At 51.8% G+C, this 13,276-nt stretch overlaps 2 protein-coding genes across 4 annotated transcripts in view; one reads left to right on the forward strand and one right to left on the reverse strand.

Annotated features, from left to right (window-relative positions):
- Positions 1-7,853, forward strand: part of LOC144096980 (uncharacterized) — a 64,804-nt gene extending 56,951 nt beyond the window's left edge. For all 3 annotated transcript variants that reach the window (XM_077629786.1, XM_077629785.1, XM_077629784.1), the window contains exon 9: positions 7,698-7,853. In XM_077629786.1, coding sequence (XP_077485912.1) covers positions 7,698-7,793 — 96 coding nt within the window. In that variant the 3' untranslated portion in view covers positions 7,794-7,853. The remainder of the gene's footprint in view (positions 1-7,697) is intronic.
- Positions 7,854-8,693: 840 nt separating this feature from the next.
- On the reverse strand, positions 8,694-12,575 carry LOC144096981 (uncharacterized). Its single transcript, XM_077629787.1, has 3 exons — positions 12,357-12,575; positions 11,212-11,406; positions 8,694-9,372 (listed from the first exon to the last, which is right to left on the reverse strand). The coding sequence occupies exons 1-3, from the start codon at positions 12,567-12,569 to the stop codon at positions 8,965-8,967; spliced, it is 816 nt and encodes a 271-aa protein (XP_077485913.1). The 5' UTR covers positions 12,570-12,575; the 3' UTR covers positions 8,694-8,964.
- Positions 12,576-13,276: the final 701 nt, after the last annotated feature.

Genomic DNA, 13,276 nt, shown 5'->3' on the forward strand with positions numbered 1-13,276 from the left:
ACAAAATGAGGCGTTAACGACAGCCGCAGCGAGAGTACGCGTCATAGAGAGAGCGGTGCTCAACCCTGAGGTTGCTCTCTTGACAGAGCGGTTAGATCGCTTAGAACAGCTGCTATCTCAGCAGGTAGAATGCCAGGTTGAAGCGCGCGCTCAACAGCGCCCATTCGCTGGAAACCGGACACCGCCACAAAGCTACAGGCGCGGTATGCGAGATTTTGAAGAAATCGTGTGCTTCGCTTGCCAGGGTCGCGGACACATCGCCAGGTTCTGCCAAAACGTGCGCCGTGGGGAGCCACAAAGAGGAGCAGGCGAGACACGCCCTAAGCAAGCCTACAGCGGGGCTCCAGATACCGAGACAAAAAACTAGATAGTCCTCCCCAGCCTGAGGAGCGTGGGGAGGGAGCAGTGGATGATGAGGTGGTGGTAGTTTGTGTGGCCGACGAGGCATGCCCTGTTGTGCGTTGCAAGTTAAATGGTTGTTGCATGGAATTGTTGATAGATACGGGGTCAAAGGTGACATTGCTTAAGGAGAGCAGTTTTAACACGCTTCGAAGGAAGGGGGACCGCGAGGTGTTGGAAGCGTCTGGTGGTATGGCAACCAAATTTGTAGGCATAACGGGGGATCCTCTTGGCATAAGTGGACTCTACCGGTTACACTTCTCTCTCGGCGGAATTGCATTGGAGCACCCCTGCTACGTATGCCCAGACACGGTGTCTCTGCCAAACGGAGTGTCAGGTATATTAGGGCAGGATTTTTTGAGAAAAGGGAAGGTAGTAGTCTCATTCTCTGAGGAAGAGGTTAATGCGGGCGGATCAAAAGTTCCGTTTTTGAACAGGAGAGGGGCTGAGATTCGCATTACCGATATTGACACCCGTCAAACAGTGGGATCATTGGAGAAGGTATATTCGCGGGTTGCCGTCAGGCTGGTCGATGAGGCGGTCGTCCTTCCTTGGTCGGAGCACATTTTGTACGCGTTTGTGCCTTCAGATGTAGAAAGCGGCGCCGTGGGAGTGCTTGAGCCGGTCGACTCTCTCAGCAATGGCCTGAAGGCAGCCGCGTGCCTCGTGACAGTTAATGACGCCCACAGAGTGCCCCTACGGGTGGTTAACTGTAGCCAGCAGCCACTGAGCCTTCCCAAGTACAAAACATTGGCTTTCTTCACCTCTGCGATAGAGAAACGTGAGCCCACCGATACGGTACTCGCAACTGTAGAGCACGCTAGTCCTTCGGCTGCTCCAAAGGTGTCGTTCGATCTTTCTCACGTAAAATCCAGGGAGAGGGAGGCTCTGGCTGGTTTGCTGAACGACTACTCGGAAGTATTCGCCGCGTCCAACCTGGATTTGGGCTGCTGTGGCGTTATAAAGCACAGGATAGAAACCGGCACTTCATCGCCCGTTTACCAGCGTGCGTACAGGATTCCTTACTCCCAACGTGAGGAGATGGAGCGGCAGGTGCAGGACCTGATTGATCGCGGCATTGTCGAACACTCAAAGTCACCCTGGGGAGCACCAGCACTATTGGTGGAAAAGCCAGATGGCTCGTATCGATTGGTAGTGGACTACCGCAAACTAAATGCCGTAACTCGCATCGATCCATACCCCATCCCCAATATACAGGAGACGCTTTCTCAGCTGGGCTCTGCCAGGTACTTCACGGTAGTGGACATGGCGGCGGGATTCTGGCAGATAGCAATGAATCCGGCAGATGCCGAGAAAACGGCATTCAACACGCCCTCAGGGCACTATGAATGGAAAAGAATGCCGATGGGTCTGGCCAACAGCCCTGCTGTCTGGCAGAGAACCGCTGATGTTATCCTGGCAGGTCTTCTGGGGAGGCTGTGCTTCGTGTATATGGATGACATTATCATATACAGTGACAGTTTTGAGAACCATTTGCGCGATATTGAGCAGGTTTTGGTGCGACTAAGAGGAGCGGGTCTCAAGCTGAAGCCCTCTAAGTGCCAATTCCTCAAAAACGAGGTGAAATACCTCGGGCACGTTGTTTCAGCTGACGGCGTGCGACCGGAACCTGAGAAACTAAGGTGTGTCTCGGATTTTCCATCCCCGACTAGCGTCCGCCAGGTCCGGCAGTTTCTCGGCCTGATCGGTTACTACCGAAGGCACATAGAGGAGTTCGCCAAGCTCGCTAAGCCGCTCACCGCCTTAACAGCCAAAAATGTCGCCTTTCGCTGGGACGAAAACGCGGAGAATGCTTTTGGGGCCCTGAAAAGGAAGCTAATGAGTGCACCGCTGTTGCGCCACCCGGATTTTAATTTGCCCTTCGTTATGGCCACAGAGGCGTCAAAGTTCGCAGTTGGTGCCGTGCTATCTCAGGTTATCGAGGGCAAAGAACATCCCGTTGCTTTTGCTAGCCGACAGCTGAGCCCCACAGAGCAAAAGTACGGAGCTACGGAAAGGGAGTGCCTCGCCGTTGTCTGGGCAGTAAAGCACTTCAGATGCTACCTTTACGGCCGCAAATTCAAGCTAGTCACAGACTGCCATCCTCTGAAATGGGTGATGAGTGTCAGGGACCCTAGCTCGCGACTCGCTAGATGGAATCTACACCTGCAGGAATACTTCTTTGAAGTTCAGCACAAGTCAGGAAAGACACATCTGAATGCTGATGCACTCAGCCGCACAGCTGCCGTGGCAGCTATAGATGAGTTTGTCCCCGTAGTCAACCCCGCCGAATTACGCACAGAGCAGTGCAAAGATCCTGACCTGAAGCGAATAATCGAAAGCTTAGAGGGCGCACCGTCTCACCCCGAACAGCTAAGTTATTTCATTGACAAAGACGGCACCCTGTGTCGGCGCACGAGGCCAACCAGGAAAGGGAGACCAGAGAAAACCGCTTGGGAGAGAGTCGTCATACCTCGGTCGTGGACAGAAAGGGTTCTTCGCGCGTTTCACGATGCGCCATGCGCCGGTCATTTTGGCGTAGCGAAGACACGCAGGTGTGTGGAGCGTTTGTACTTTTGGAGTGGCATGCGACAGGATGTTAGAGACTACTGTGCGAAGTGTCATTCCTGTCTCGAAAGAAAAACACCCAAGGGACGAAGACCAGCTCCAATTCAGCCGTTCTCTGAGGTTTCGGCTCCCTTCGAGCGGACAGGTATGGACATAATGGGCCCATTGCCCACGACCACTTCCGGAAACAAGTACATTTTAGTATTTGTCGATCACCTTTCAAAATACGCGGAAGCGGTAGCACTCCCAGATCAGAAGGCAGACACGGTTGCAAGAGCATTTGTCGAACAGATCGTGCTCCGACATGGACCCCCGAGGCAACTCTTGACAGATCGGGGAACGAACTTCGTGTCGCAGCTAATGAGGAGAGTTTGCGAGCTGCTTAAGATCGCTAAGAAGCAGACAACACCGTACCATCCGGCTTGCAACGGCGCGGTGGAGCGACTGAACCAAACCGTGGCCGGGTTCCTGTCGCATTTTGTTTCGCGCGACCAGCGGGACTGGGACTTGTGGCTCCCGTATGCAATGTTTGCCTACAATTCCGCAGCACACGAGAGCACGGGCGAATCGCCATTCTTTCTTCTCTACGGCCGAGACCCGGACCAGCCTAGTGAAGTGCCAGAGGGCCCCCGTCGTGTCCCATACGCTTCACTGGACGACTATAAGGTGGAGCTAGAATCGCGCTTGCAAGTGGCGAGGGACATCGCAAAGGAGGCCTTAAAGAAAGCGGCGAAGCGCAGGAAGGAGGTGCACGATCGCAGTGCTAGAGACGCGCCGTTTAATGTGGGGGACAGCGTGTACATTGAAAACTGCCAAAGGCAGATTGGGCTAGCTCGTAAGTTCCAGACGAAGTGGAGAGGACCGTGCGAGGTTGTCGAGAAGCTTTCTCCGGTAAACTTCAGAGTCCGAGACGTGAACCGGCGCTTGATAAGGATACACGCAAATCGCCTCAAGTCGGCACAGGTTCAGTATTCACGAAATGAGGAAAGGGAAAGCGCGGATTTTGATGGGGGCAGAAGTGAAGCGGAGCGCGCAGATAGTTCGCAAGAAACGCCCTCTCCTGCATTTGTTCGGCAGGCGCCAGAGGTGACGGCCAGAATGCCACCGGATTTACTTCATGCATTGCTAGAAGAAGAAGCGCGCGAGGTTGCCGCGCAGAAAACGCCAGGAGAGGCTCCTGCCACGAGCCCTCGCGAGTCCCAAAGCAGACAAAGGGTCACAGACTTACTTAGTATGACTCATGAAGGCCGATATCCGCTGCGAAATCGGAAAGCTAAGTCGGACTAATGGTGTAAACAGAGCGGAGTTGTGAACTGGTCAGAATTGTGTAATGCCGCAGCTCATAACATTGCTATATGCGTATGTGTTAAGTTATCGGAGTTAGTAGTTAAACCTTTCTGTCATTAAGTAACACCTTCACAGGAGAGCATGCGGAGCGCATGCAGAACCTGCCCTACTTCCTTTCGTTATCTATATTTTGTCTGTGCCGTGATCGTGCTAGAAGTGGGAGCTCCTTTGTAACTGTGGTAAATTTATTTCTTCCAGTTTGGACTAGAAAGGAGAGGCTTGGGTGCTGAGTTTCATGTTTATCTGTAAAAGAAGATCAGTGCTGCCCCTGGAGACGCCAGTTATGACAGCGGAGGCATATGGTGTTGTGCAGTGGTGTTGAGTGCAGCGAAAAGTGTTTTGTCGGACGCACTGTGCGAGGCGATTCAGAAAGACAAGGGGAGCTGCAGGGACTCAAATGTTCGGAGAACATTCTTCTGGAGGGTGAGCGAGTGTGACATTCCTTGTGTGTGCTACGAGGTTCCACGTTCGACGGCGCGGCGTAGACGGAGACCCAGATGACAGGCATCATCAATTACCCAGCCATGCTCGTTGAGAGTGACAACCAGAACGAAGGGATTTAAGCCCAACCGGACCCAACCGGACCCGCCGCCGCCGCCGCGGGGAAACAGGCTTTATCCTCCCCAATTGGCGTGGCGGTTTCAGGGGCGGCCCTCCCGGGCACATTCCAGGACAAGGGAACTGTCAGCGGGCCAGAGCGCGCCGTACCACAGCCGACGCTATGCGCTACCGCGAAGACAACCTTCTTTCCCTCGGACTCAACACGTGAGGGGGGCGAGACAATAAGTGCGGTGGTATGTTTGTGCGCCCAAGTGAAAGCCCTAGCCCCCCCTCCTTCCCCTCCGGCGTGGGCGTCCTCCCCCTAGGGAGTGTGGAGAAGAGGATATAAAAATCGAGAAGCAGTACGGAAGAGGCACGCTCAGGACGACATCGTTCGCCAAGAGGGCCTTCAGCGCCGAAGCCCGACGGCGTGCAGCTTCTGCCAGCAACCGCTCGAGCCCAACTCCGGAGCCACTCCATCGCCCCCATGAAGTCGTCGGCACGTAAGCTCGGACGCCCCAGCCTCTGATGTATAATTTAACGGTATACATTTTCACCTCCCTTAATTTCTCCGGCTGTCTTAGAACGGAAACTCTCGCGGAAAGGTATAGGTTTGTTTAGGATTCGAACCCACACCTTTTAGGTAACAGTATGGGTAGCGGAAGCGCGGCGCGTTGAGGCAATTTGTGCCGGTGGGAGCCGACGGCGCTGCTGCTGCTGTCACGTGACTGCTGCTGCTGCTGAGATCGAAGGAACAGAAGGAAAGTATACGGGCCTGACGACTGGCTCCAAGAGAGATATTATCATTGCCGCACGCTGACAAAAGAGCTTGCAGAAAGAGATTATTCCAAAGAAAGCGTTGAAAGAATAGGCGCGAGTAGCATCAACGACGTCTGCCGAAGTGGTGAGGCCGGCTGCTGCAGCAGCAGATATCTCCAATAGCCACCTGCCACCTGGAATGCAAGTCTTGTATCTCACTCAAAGAGCACTTGCTCATGTAATAGTTCGCAATTAGTGCGACACTAACAAGAGCGTTGGTGAAAAAACTGGCGCTAATTTCGTACGCAGTCAATCACAATGAGGAAAGCGAAGTTTTATGTAAAATACATCATGCGAGAGATGAATTTTATCCGAATATTAATGCACAATATCCGCGCGAGGTGACCACACAGAAACCCGATGAAAACGCTGCAGCTTTTTCTCCTTCTGGAACACGCAGCCTTTCTTTCTTAGTGATGTGTTTGTTCTCTTTTTGGTTCGAGCACGCTATCAGAGCCTTCCCCGCAAGTGCTAATTCCCGTGGTTGCACGTGTTTGTAGTGTCCGCGTTCGTTCTCATCTTGTGTGATAGTTTGTGTGAGTGGCTGGCTCGTAGATTGCAGGAAAAGTCTATATATATACTCACTAAGCAACGCTAGCGTCTTTGTTACTTGCATCCGCCCGACTGGTTCGAACCCGACCGCGGCGGCTGCGTTTTTATGGAGGAAAAACGCTAAGGCGCCCGTGTGCTGTGCGATGTCAGTGCACGTTAAAGATCCCCAGGTGGTCGAAATTATTCCGGAGCCCTCCACTACGGCACCTCTTCTTCCTTTCTTCTTTCACTCCCTCCTTTATTCCTTCCCTTACGGCGCGGTTCAGGTGTCCAACGATATATGAGACAGATACTGCGCCATTTACTTTCCCCCAAAACCAATTATTATTATTATTGACCTCACATGGAACGCTGACATTATTGGAAAGTGGGTGCTTACAGCTGATGTAACGAAAACAGTTAAAATTAAATTGGTTGTTGGGGAAAGGAAACGGCAGAGTATCTGTCTCACATCTCGGCGGACACCTGAACCGCGCCGTAAGGGAAGGAAGGAGTGAAAGTAGTGCCGTAGTGGAGGGCTCCGGAATAATTTAGACCACCTGGGCATCTTTAACTACCTGCCGCGGTGGCTCAGTGGTTAGAGCGCTCGGCTGCTGATCCGGGGTTCCCTGGTTAGAACCCGACCGTGCCGGCTGCGTTTTTATGGAGGGAAAACGCTAAGGCGCCCGTGTGCTGTGCGATATGTCAGTGCCCGTTAAAGATTCCCAGGTGGTCGAAATTATTCCGGAGCCCTCCACTACGGCACCTCTTTCTTCCTTTCTTCTTTAACTCCCTCCTTTATCCCTTCCCTTACGGCACGGTTCAGGTGTCCAACGATATATAAGACAGATGCTGCGCCATTTCCTTTCCCAAAAAAAACATTATTATTATTATTATTATTATTATTATTATTATTATTATTATTATTGTTAATATTATTGTTAATATTATTGTTATTATTATTGTTGTTATTATTATTATTATTGTTATTATTATTATTATTATTATTATTATTATTATTATTATTATTATTATTATTATTATTATTATTATTATTATTATTATTATTATTACCGTCTTTAACGTGCACTGACATCACGTAGCACAGGGGCGCCTTCTGCGTTTCGCCGCCATCGAAACACAGCCGCCGCGGTCGGGTTCGAACCCGGGTACTCAGGATCAGTAGCTGAGCGCCCTAACCACTAAGCCACAGCAGCGGATTACCAAAACAGTGCATAACGGTTTCTTTAGTTAGTCCTTTTTTGTGCGGAATTGCTTCTGTAAGATTGAGATAAAAAAAAACTGAACAGAATGCATTCATTCCAGCAGTGCAGTAATCTAGGCGTAGCACGAATTAAACCGCATTTTTTGTACTCGTATATAGCATGAACGCACCCAGTGCAAAGAAGAAGTAATTTGAGGTCTTTAACGGTGAATGAAGATGAATTGCCGCCGGCAAAAAAAAAAGTTTTTTTTTTCTCTCGGGCTCACAGGCATGCCTTCGCAACACCGAAGGGGCAGCACTCCCTGCGCATGTCGTCGATGACCTGCTTGCTTTCTGGAATCAGTACGTGCGCACCGTAGGATGAGCACGGGTACTTCCCATGCCGGGGGGCACCAATGCGTTTACCAAAAGAATAAACGCATCAAAGCTGTGACATCATGTTTTTATTTTTTACTGCGAAGGCACTGCTACTGTACCCTCCACCCCCCCCCCCCCTTAAGGAGCGCCATTCACCGCCAACATACACCCTAAACACGAATACGCCTATACGGGACTAAAAAGGGGGTAGACGGTCCTCTATACCACCCCCTTTCATAAAATGGAGTGCGCTAGATAGATGACAGCTTACTCCCTTTTTACACCTGTCTGGAATGAACCTACTTATCTCCACATGGTGTCCACTCACTAGAAATCCACGCAGCAGCGGAACAAAAACTCGACGGAAAAATCGAATTGAAAGACACAGCGGATAATAAGCCAGCTGCCGTACAGAACCACCAGCCACCTCTCCACCACCCTAGCTAGGAGACTGCCCACTCACCCAACGCAACCCTCTAACGCACCTCTGCCCAAGTTCACCCTCCAGAAAATCTCAGTCGCAAGCGGGAAGCCTCGACTTAGAGTAAAAGCATTCAGTATTTTTTTAAAAAAAAGCATTCAGTATAGTAAAAGCATCGCTAATAAGGTGTAAATCCATGTGGTTTTGCAGAGCTGTCGTATCAGATGTCTGACCGTTCCGTATTTTTTTGTGAGCGTGTTCCGCGACGTCGACGTTGTCGGCGTAACACACCACGTGACAGGTGACGTGTGTAGCCGTGTGAGAGCTGGCGCGTGGCAGGCAGTAGCAGAGCGAAACGCCACCAAGCCACGGCGAGAGCGCAGGAATCGACAACCGGAAGGCGGCTGCCACGCGAAGGTCCCGGCGGGTGGCTATCAGTGTTCCGCGTACGCCACCTGCCAGTGGTGGCAGGTGGCATATGAAGAGCTGCGCTCACATTTCGCATTACCGACTACCGCATTCGTCCTTCAATTTTTTTAATCGAACACACAGCATATCATACAAGGCTGTCGCTTTAGCGTGGCCGGCGCTAATTCAAGGAAAGAAATGCTTGTCTCTAGTCACCTTGAAGAGATACCTGCAGAGAATACAGAAGAATATGTGTACAATGAAAAGCAGCGGTCGAGGTCGTCCTGAGGCGTATTCCGAACACTGCTTGCTGTGCATCGATGACGATAGCTCTTCGATGTCCACGTCGCTATGCTACAGGCAGCGCCAGATCGTCTCCAGTGAACGGCGACGCGCACCCGGGCGCAGTGAACAGCGGCGTCCTGGTCGCGTTGTCCTCTTGGCTGCCCCGCACGTTCTCACCAGCCGGCGCCAGTGAAGCTTCGACTACGGCCGTCGTGCGCCTGTTGTCTACGGCGTACACCGCGCGCCCCACGGCGGACGCGTTGCGCGCCAGCTCGATTCCTCCCGTCGGCTCGTGCAGGAGGCGCCAGGAGACCACGGCCAGTGCGGCAGACACCAGGGATAGTGCGGCGCCAGCGAAGAGTAGACTGCACGCGAACAGCCACAGCTGCCGCAGGCTGACCACGCCCGTGGGAGTCGACGGCACGGCTAGTGTGGCACCACCGCCTACGACTGAGTTGGAGGTCTGCTGCACCTAAAGGGACATGCAGATGTTCTTTCATGTGGACCGCATACAGGAACGCTAGTGAGGAAGAAATTTAGTGGCTGAGCCATCGCCTTAGCAGGAATATGCATGTGGTCTCCGTGCATGCAAGATCCCCACACATGTCCTTTGAAGCCCTGCACTAGGTCCCTGCCTCAAGGAGCTACTGTTTATTATTCACGCGCCCGGCTAGTGCGCACGAAAACATCACCTATTAATAAGATTCGTACGCGGCGCTAGTTGATGATGATCATGATGAATTTTTATGGCGCAAGGGCATTTGTGGCCGGAGCGCCATGGCAGAAGGTTTTTCTTCGACTCAAGGTAGGGTCCAGACCCATTTTCCAAGCATTTCACCTTAGAGATGTCGAGCACCAGGCAGAGGAAAGCTTGCACTCATTGTATCACCGGTGGGTGCCCGGCGGCACTGGGGATCGAACCCTGCACCTCCCGCATGCGAGGCGAATGTTCAAGCGACTAGGCCACCGCTGCGGTTGGCACTAGTTGATGATCGCAGATCTGAGAGTAGCGTAATGCCGAGAGAAGCTGTAAACCAGGGCAGAAGGAGACAGAGGACGCGCTTCTCTGTTATGTCATCTGTCTTATTTTGCTCCTAAGTTATCAGCGCTTTAGTGCTCACCCTCAAATCTACGATATCGTCTGTCTTATGTCGGAAGCCAAAACTCCACTCGGTCGATTAAGTTTTTACCTCAGGGGCAGTACGCGCGCCCATGCATGGTGCTGAAGGTTTCGCTGTGCAGTGAAGTTTTTCTAAGTTTCTATAAGTGTGTTATGCCTTTTTCCCTTCTCTCTTCCTCCTTTTAGTCCCCTAATCCCTCTTCCCCAGTGCAGGGTAGCCAACCGGAACCCCTTTCTGGTTAACATCCCTGCCTTTCCCTCCTCCTCTTTATCTATCTATCTATCTATCTATCTATCTATCTATCTATCTATCTATCTATCTATCTATCTATCTATCTATCTATCTATCTATCTATCTATCTATCTATCTATCTATCTATCTATCTATCTATCTATCTATCTATCTATCTATCTATCTTCTATAAGTGTTCATGGTTCCCGGCACAGGCACACCGCCATCAAGAGTGTGAATGGCACTGGTGACTGTGCGTACGTATACTGCTGGTTCCTAGTCTGCTCTGGCATTTCAGTACGTTGGGCAGATTTAGTCGCGTTAGCCCTTGCGGAAAATCTTGCACAAGAGTTCGAACTTGTGACAGACAGTTCCGAAATTTCTTCACAGCCGTCAGACAGCCGGATGGTCAGGCCAGTTGCTTCATGAACGGCGAGAACTATGACATTATACATATTATAAGCACGTAGCGCTGCGATCACGAATAAGGCCTCGTCAAAATCTTTACACTGTTACTACACTGTCATTTACACTGCTAAAAAGTAAAAGTCGCGAACAGCAGCCACTCATCGCCTCTTTGTTTAGAAGAACAGGAACTCTCAGCCGTGTGCGGCTCGAATTGCATTCCAAAAGATCAAAAGCGCTGAAATGGGATCACCAGGACGATGGGCACCGTGTATGAACGTTACAGACTTTTTTTACTGTGGTTTGCAGCGACTGCGCAGTGCCCACCACTATGGTGGACAAGGAAGGCGGCGAAGATGCTCGCGTTTGTCTAGTCCGCCTACCGCCGCCACCATCACCTTGGATGGTTGGTGCAAGCTATGCGTGGTGCATTATCATGGCTCCCGCGTAGATCGTCACGTGCAAGCTATCTATGCAGCCCGTACCACAGGCCCCGGATCAGCTACAGCATTTCGTGCAGTGAGGTACACATTCTATAACGGCCTTACTCTTACTTCGTGTGCCTGCAGATGGCGCCATGCTGCAGCGGTACCACTGGCGGAGAGCGCAGGACACTTGTCCGAAACTGCGGCGGCACAGCGTCGGGGCAGCAACGTCCGGCCGCCCACGGCGATTGGTGTTGGAGGAGAAGACACGGACAGTAGAAGACGCGAGCCTGACCCAGCGGCAGGTCGGGAAGCACTGGCCTCCTGGCGGTTGGGAACATGCGCTATACACACTGCGCTTTTGGAAGCCGTTTTTTAGGCATCGCCTAGAACATTCGTGTGGTGCGCCAGATCTACTGCACCTCTACTCCCAACAGGAGACCCGGCGACTGGAATAATATGCCGCCGGGCGCCGCACACCACACCAGCAACTGACGCTGTGGTTATGACATTCGACTGCAGAGCCAAAGGTAGTGGGATCGAATCCTGGCCCTGGTACTGTGTTTAGCTGGAGGCGAAATGCAAAATAACCGACGTGTTGTGCGATATTAGCACACATTTAAGGGGCTCTGGAACACCTTCCGAGAATAATTTAAGCTGCTCAATCCCTACGTTGTGTTTCATAACACCATGGCTAACCCGCAGCACAGAACACATAACCGCGCGCGAGCGCTTACGGCGATTACTCCATGCTTGTGCCCTCCTCAGTATCATGCTAGCTCCTCCGTACTTCTGTTCAGAGATGGCTATTGGTTAGGTTCTTTCAGACGTCACACGGCCAGTCAGCCGCGTCGCACCAGCGGGGGACAGCCAGCGGTGCAACCGAGTGGTGGGGCCTTGTGACGCCGGCAAAGGAGAAGACCTTTGAGCGCGGAAAAAATACGAGGCAAAGGCGCGAAGTCGCTGAAATTCAAATTTTGACAAGTAGCTATTTTACAAAACGCATTTAAACATTGTTGCTGTAGGATATTCGTGAAACAGCGACCTTAAACATCCCTGGCATACCGCACATTTATTGAGTCCCTTTAAAGACCCTCACGTGATTGAAATCAGTCCAGTATTGCACTTGGTCATCCCTCGGGCCACCTAGTTTCGAGGTGTTACGCAACCACAGCACCACTTCGAAAATGCCCCTGAGGCTGTGAACCTCTGGCTAACGTGTGATTCTTCGTTTAATACACCATACCTGTAATCTTTGAGCAAATAATACCGACCTCGGTCTTCACTGCAGCCGGAAGGGAGCTGCTCTGGCAGTGCGGGTAGTGGTGGTGGTGATGGTAATCGCAGCGCCTCCTGCAGCAGTCGTCGTCGCTGTCGGGAACGAAGGATTCCCCGACCGAAGGCAGCGCGTCGTCACCAGCCGAGATCAAACGCCGGGTGCCAGATTCAACGCTATCTTCGCCAACAGAGCTCGCCACGCCACCCATTGCGCGTTTCCCTCTTCTTCGTCAACTTTCAGCAGGCTGTAGCCGTATCAGACGACACACTGTGCACTGTCAAGTCCCATTAAGTGGATCGGTAGTATAAAGTAGCTATAAGTACAGCGTTGCTCATAAGTGACAAAGAAAAAAAACTTCCAGACTTTTTGCTTTTCCCGGTGAGAAGAAATGGCAGAGATATTATGCTCAAGCTATAGGCGAGAACCTGGCGAAGGTGGTGGTGGTGAAAACCATTTATTCTTCATCGGTAGAAGCCGCCGTCCGGGCCCTCTGGACGAAGGCAGCCGCTGGGCCTGGAGGAGCAAGGCAGCCTCCCAGCTCTCTTGAGTAGGGTGGTGGTATCGGGAAAGAGCTGTGTTCTGCTGGCAGGCCCACGCCATGTTGTAGGTGTCAGCCACCTACCCACAGTGCGAGCACCGGCCAGTGACCTTAGGGTTGAAATGTTTCATTATAGCCGGGCATACAAGAGTATTCGTAAAAGTCAGAGGAGCACGCGTTCGTCTGCTTTCCCAAGTCTTTTTGCCAGGGATGGGTACCGTTGATGTTCGTGGTGATAGTATTTCAGAATTTCACAAAAGCGGAATAAAGGTTGCCCCACATCCGAAGTATCAGAGTCGATATGAGGTACCCGGAAAATGAGAGCTCGGGCAGTCGCGTATGCAGCCTCATTCCCTCGAAGACCCTGATGGCCTGGA

The sequence above is a fragment of the Amblyomma americanum genome, chromosome 7 (genome assembly GCF_052857255.1).
Source record: "Amblyomma americanum isolate KBUSLIRL-KWMA chromosome 7, ASM5285725v1, whole genome shotgun sequence".
Taxonomy (NCBI): domain Eukaryota; kingdom Metazoa; phylum Arthropoda; class Arachnida; order Ixodida; family Ixodidae; genus Amblyomma; species Amblyomma americanum.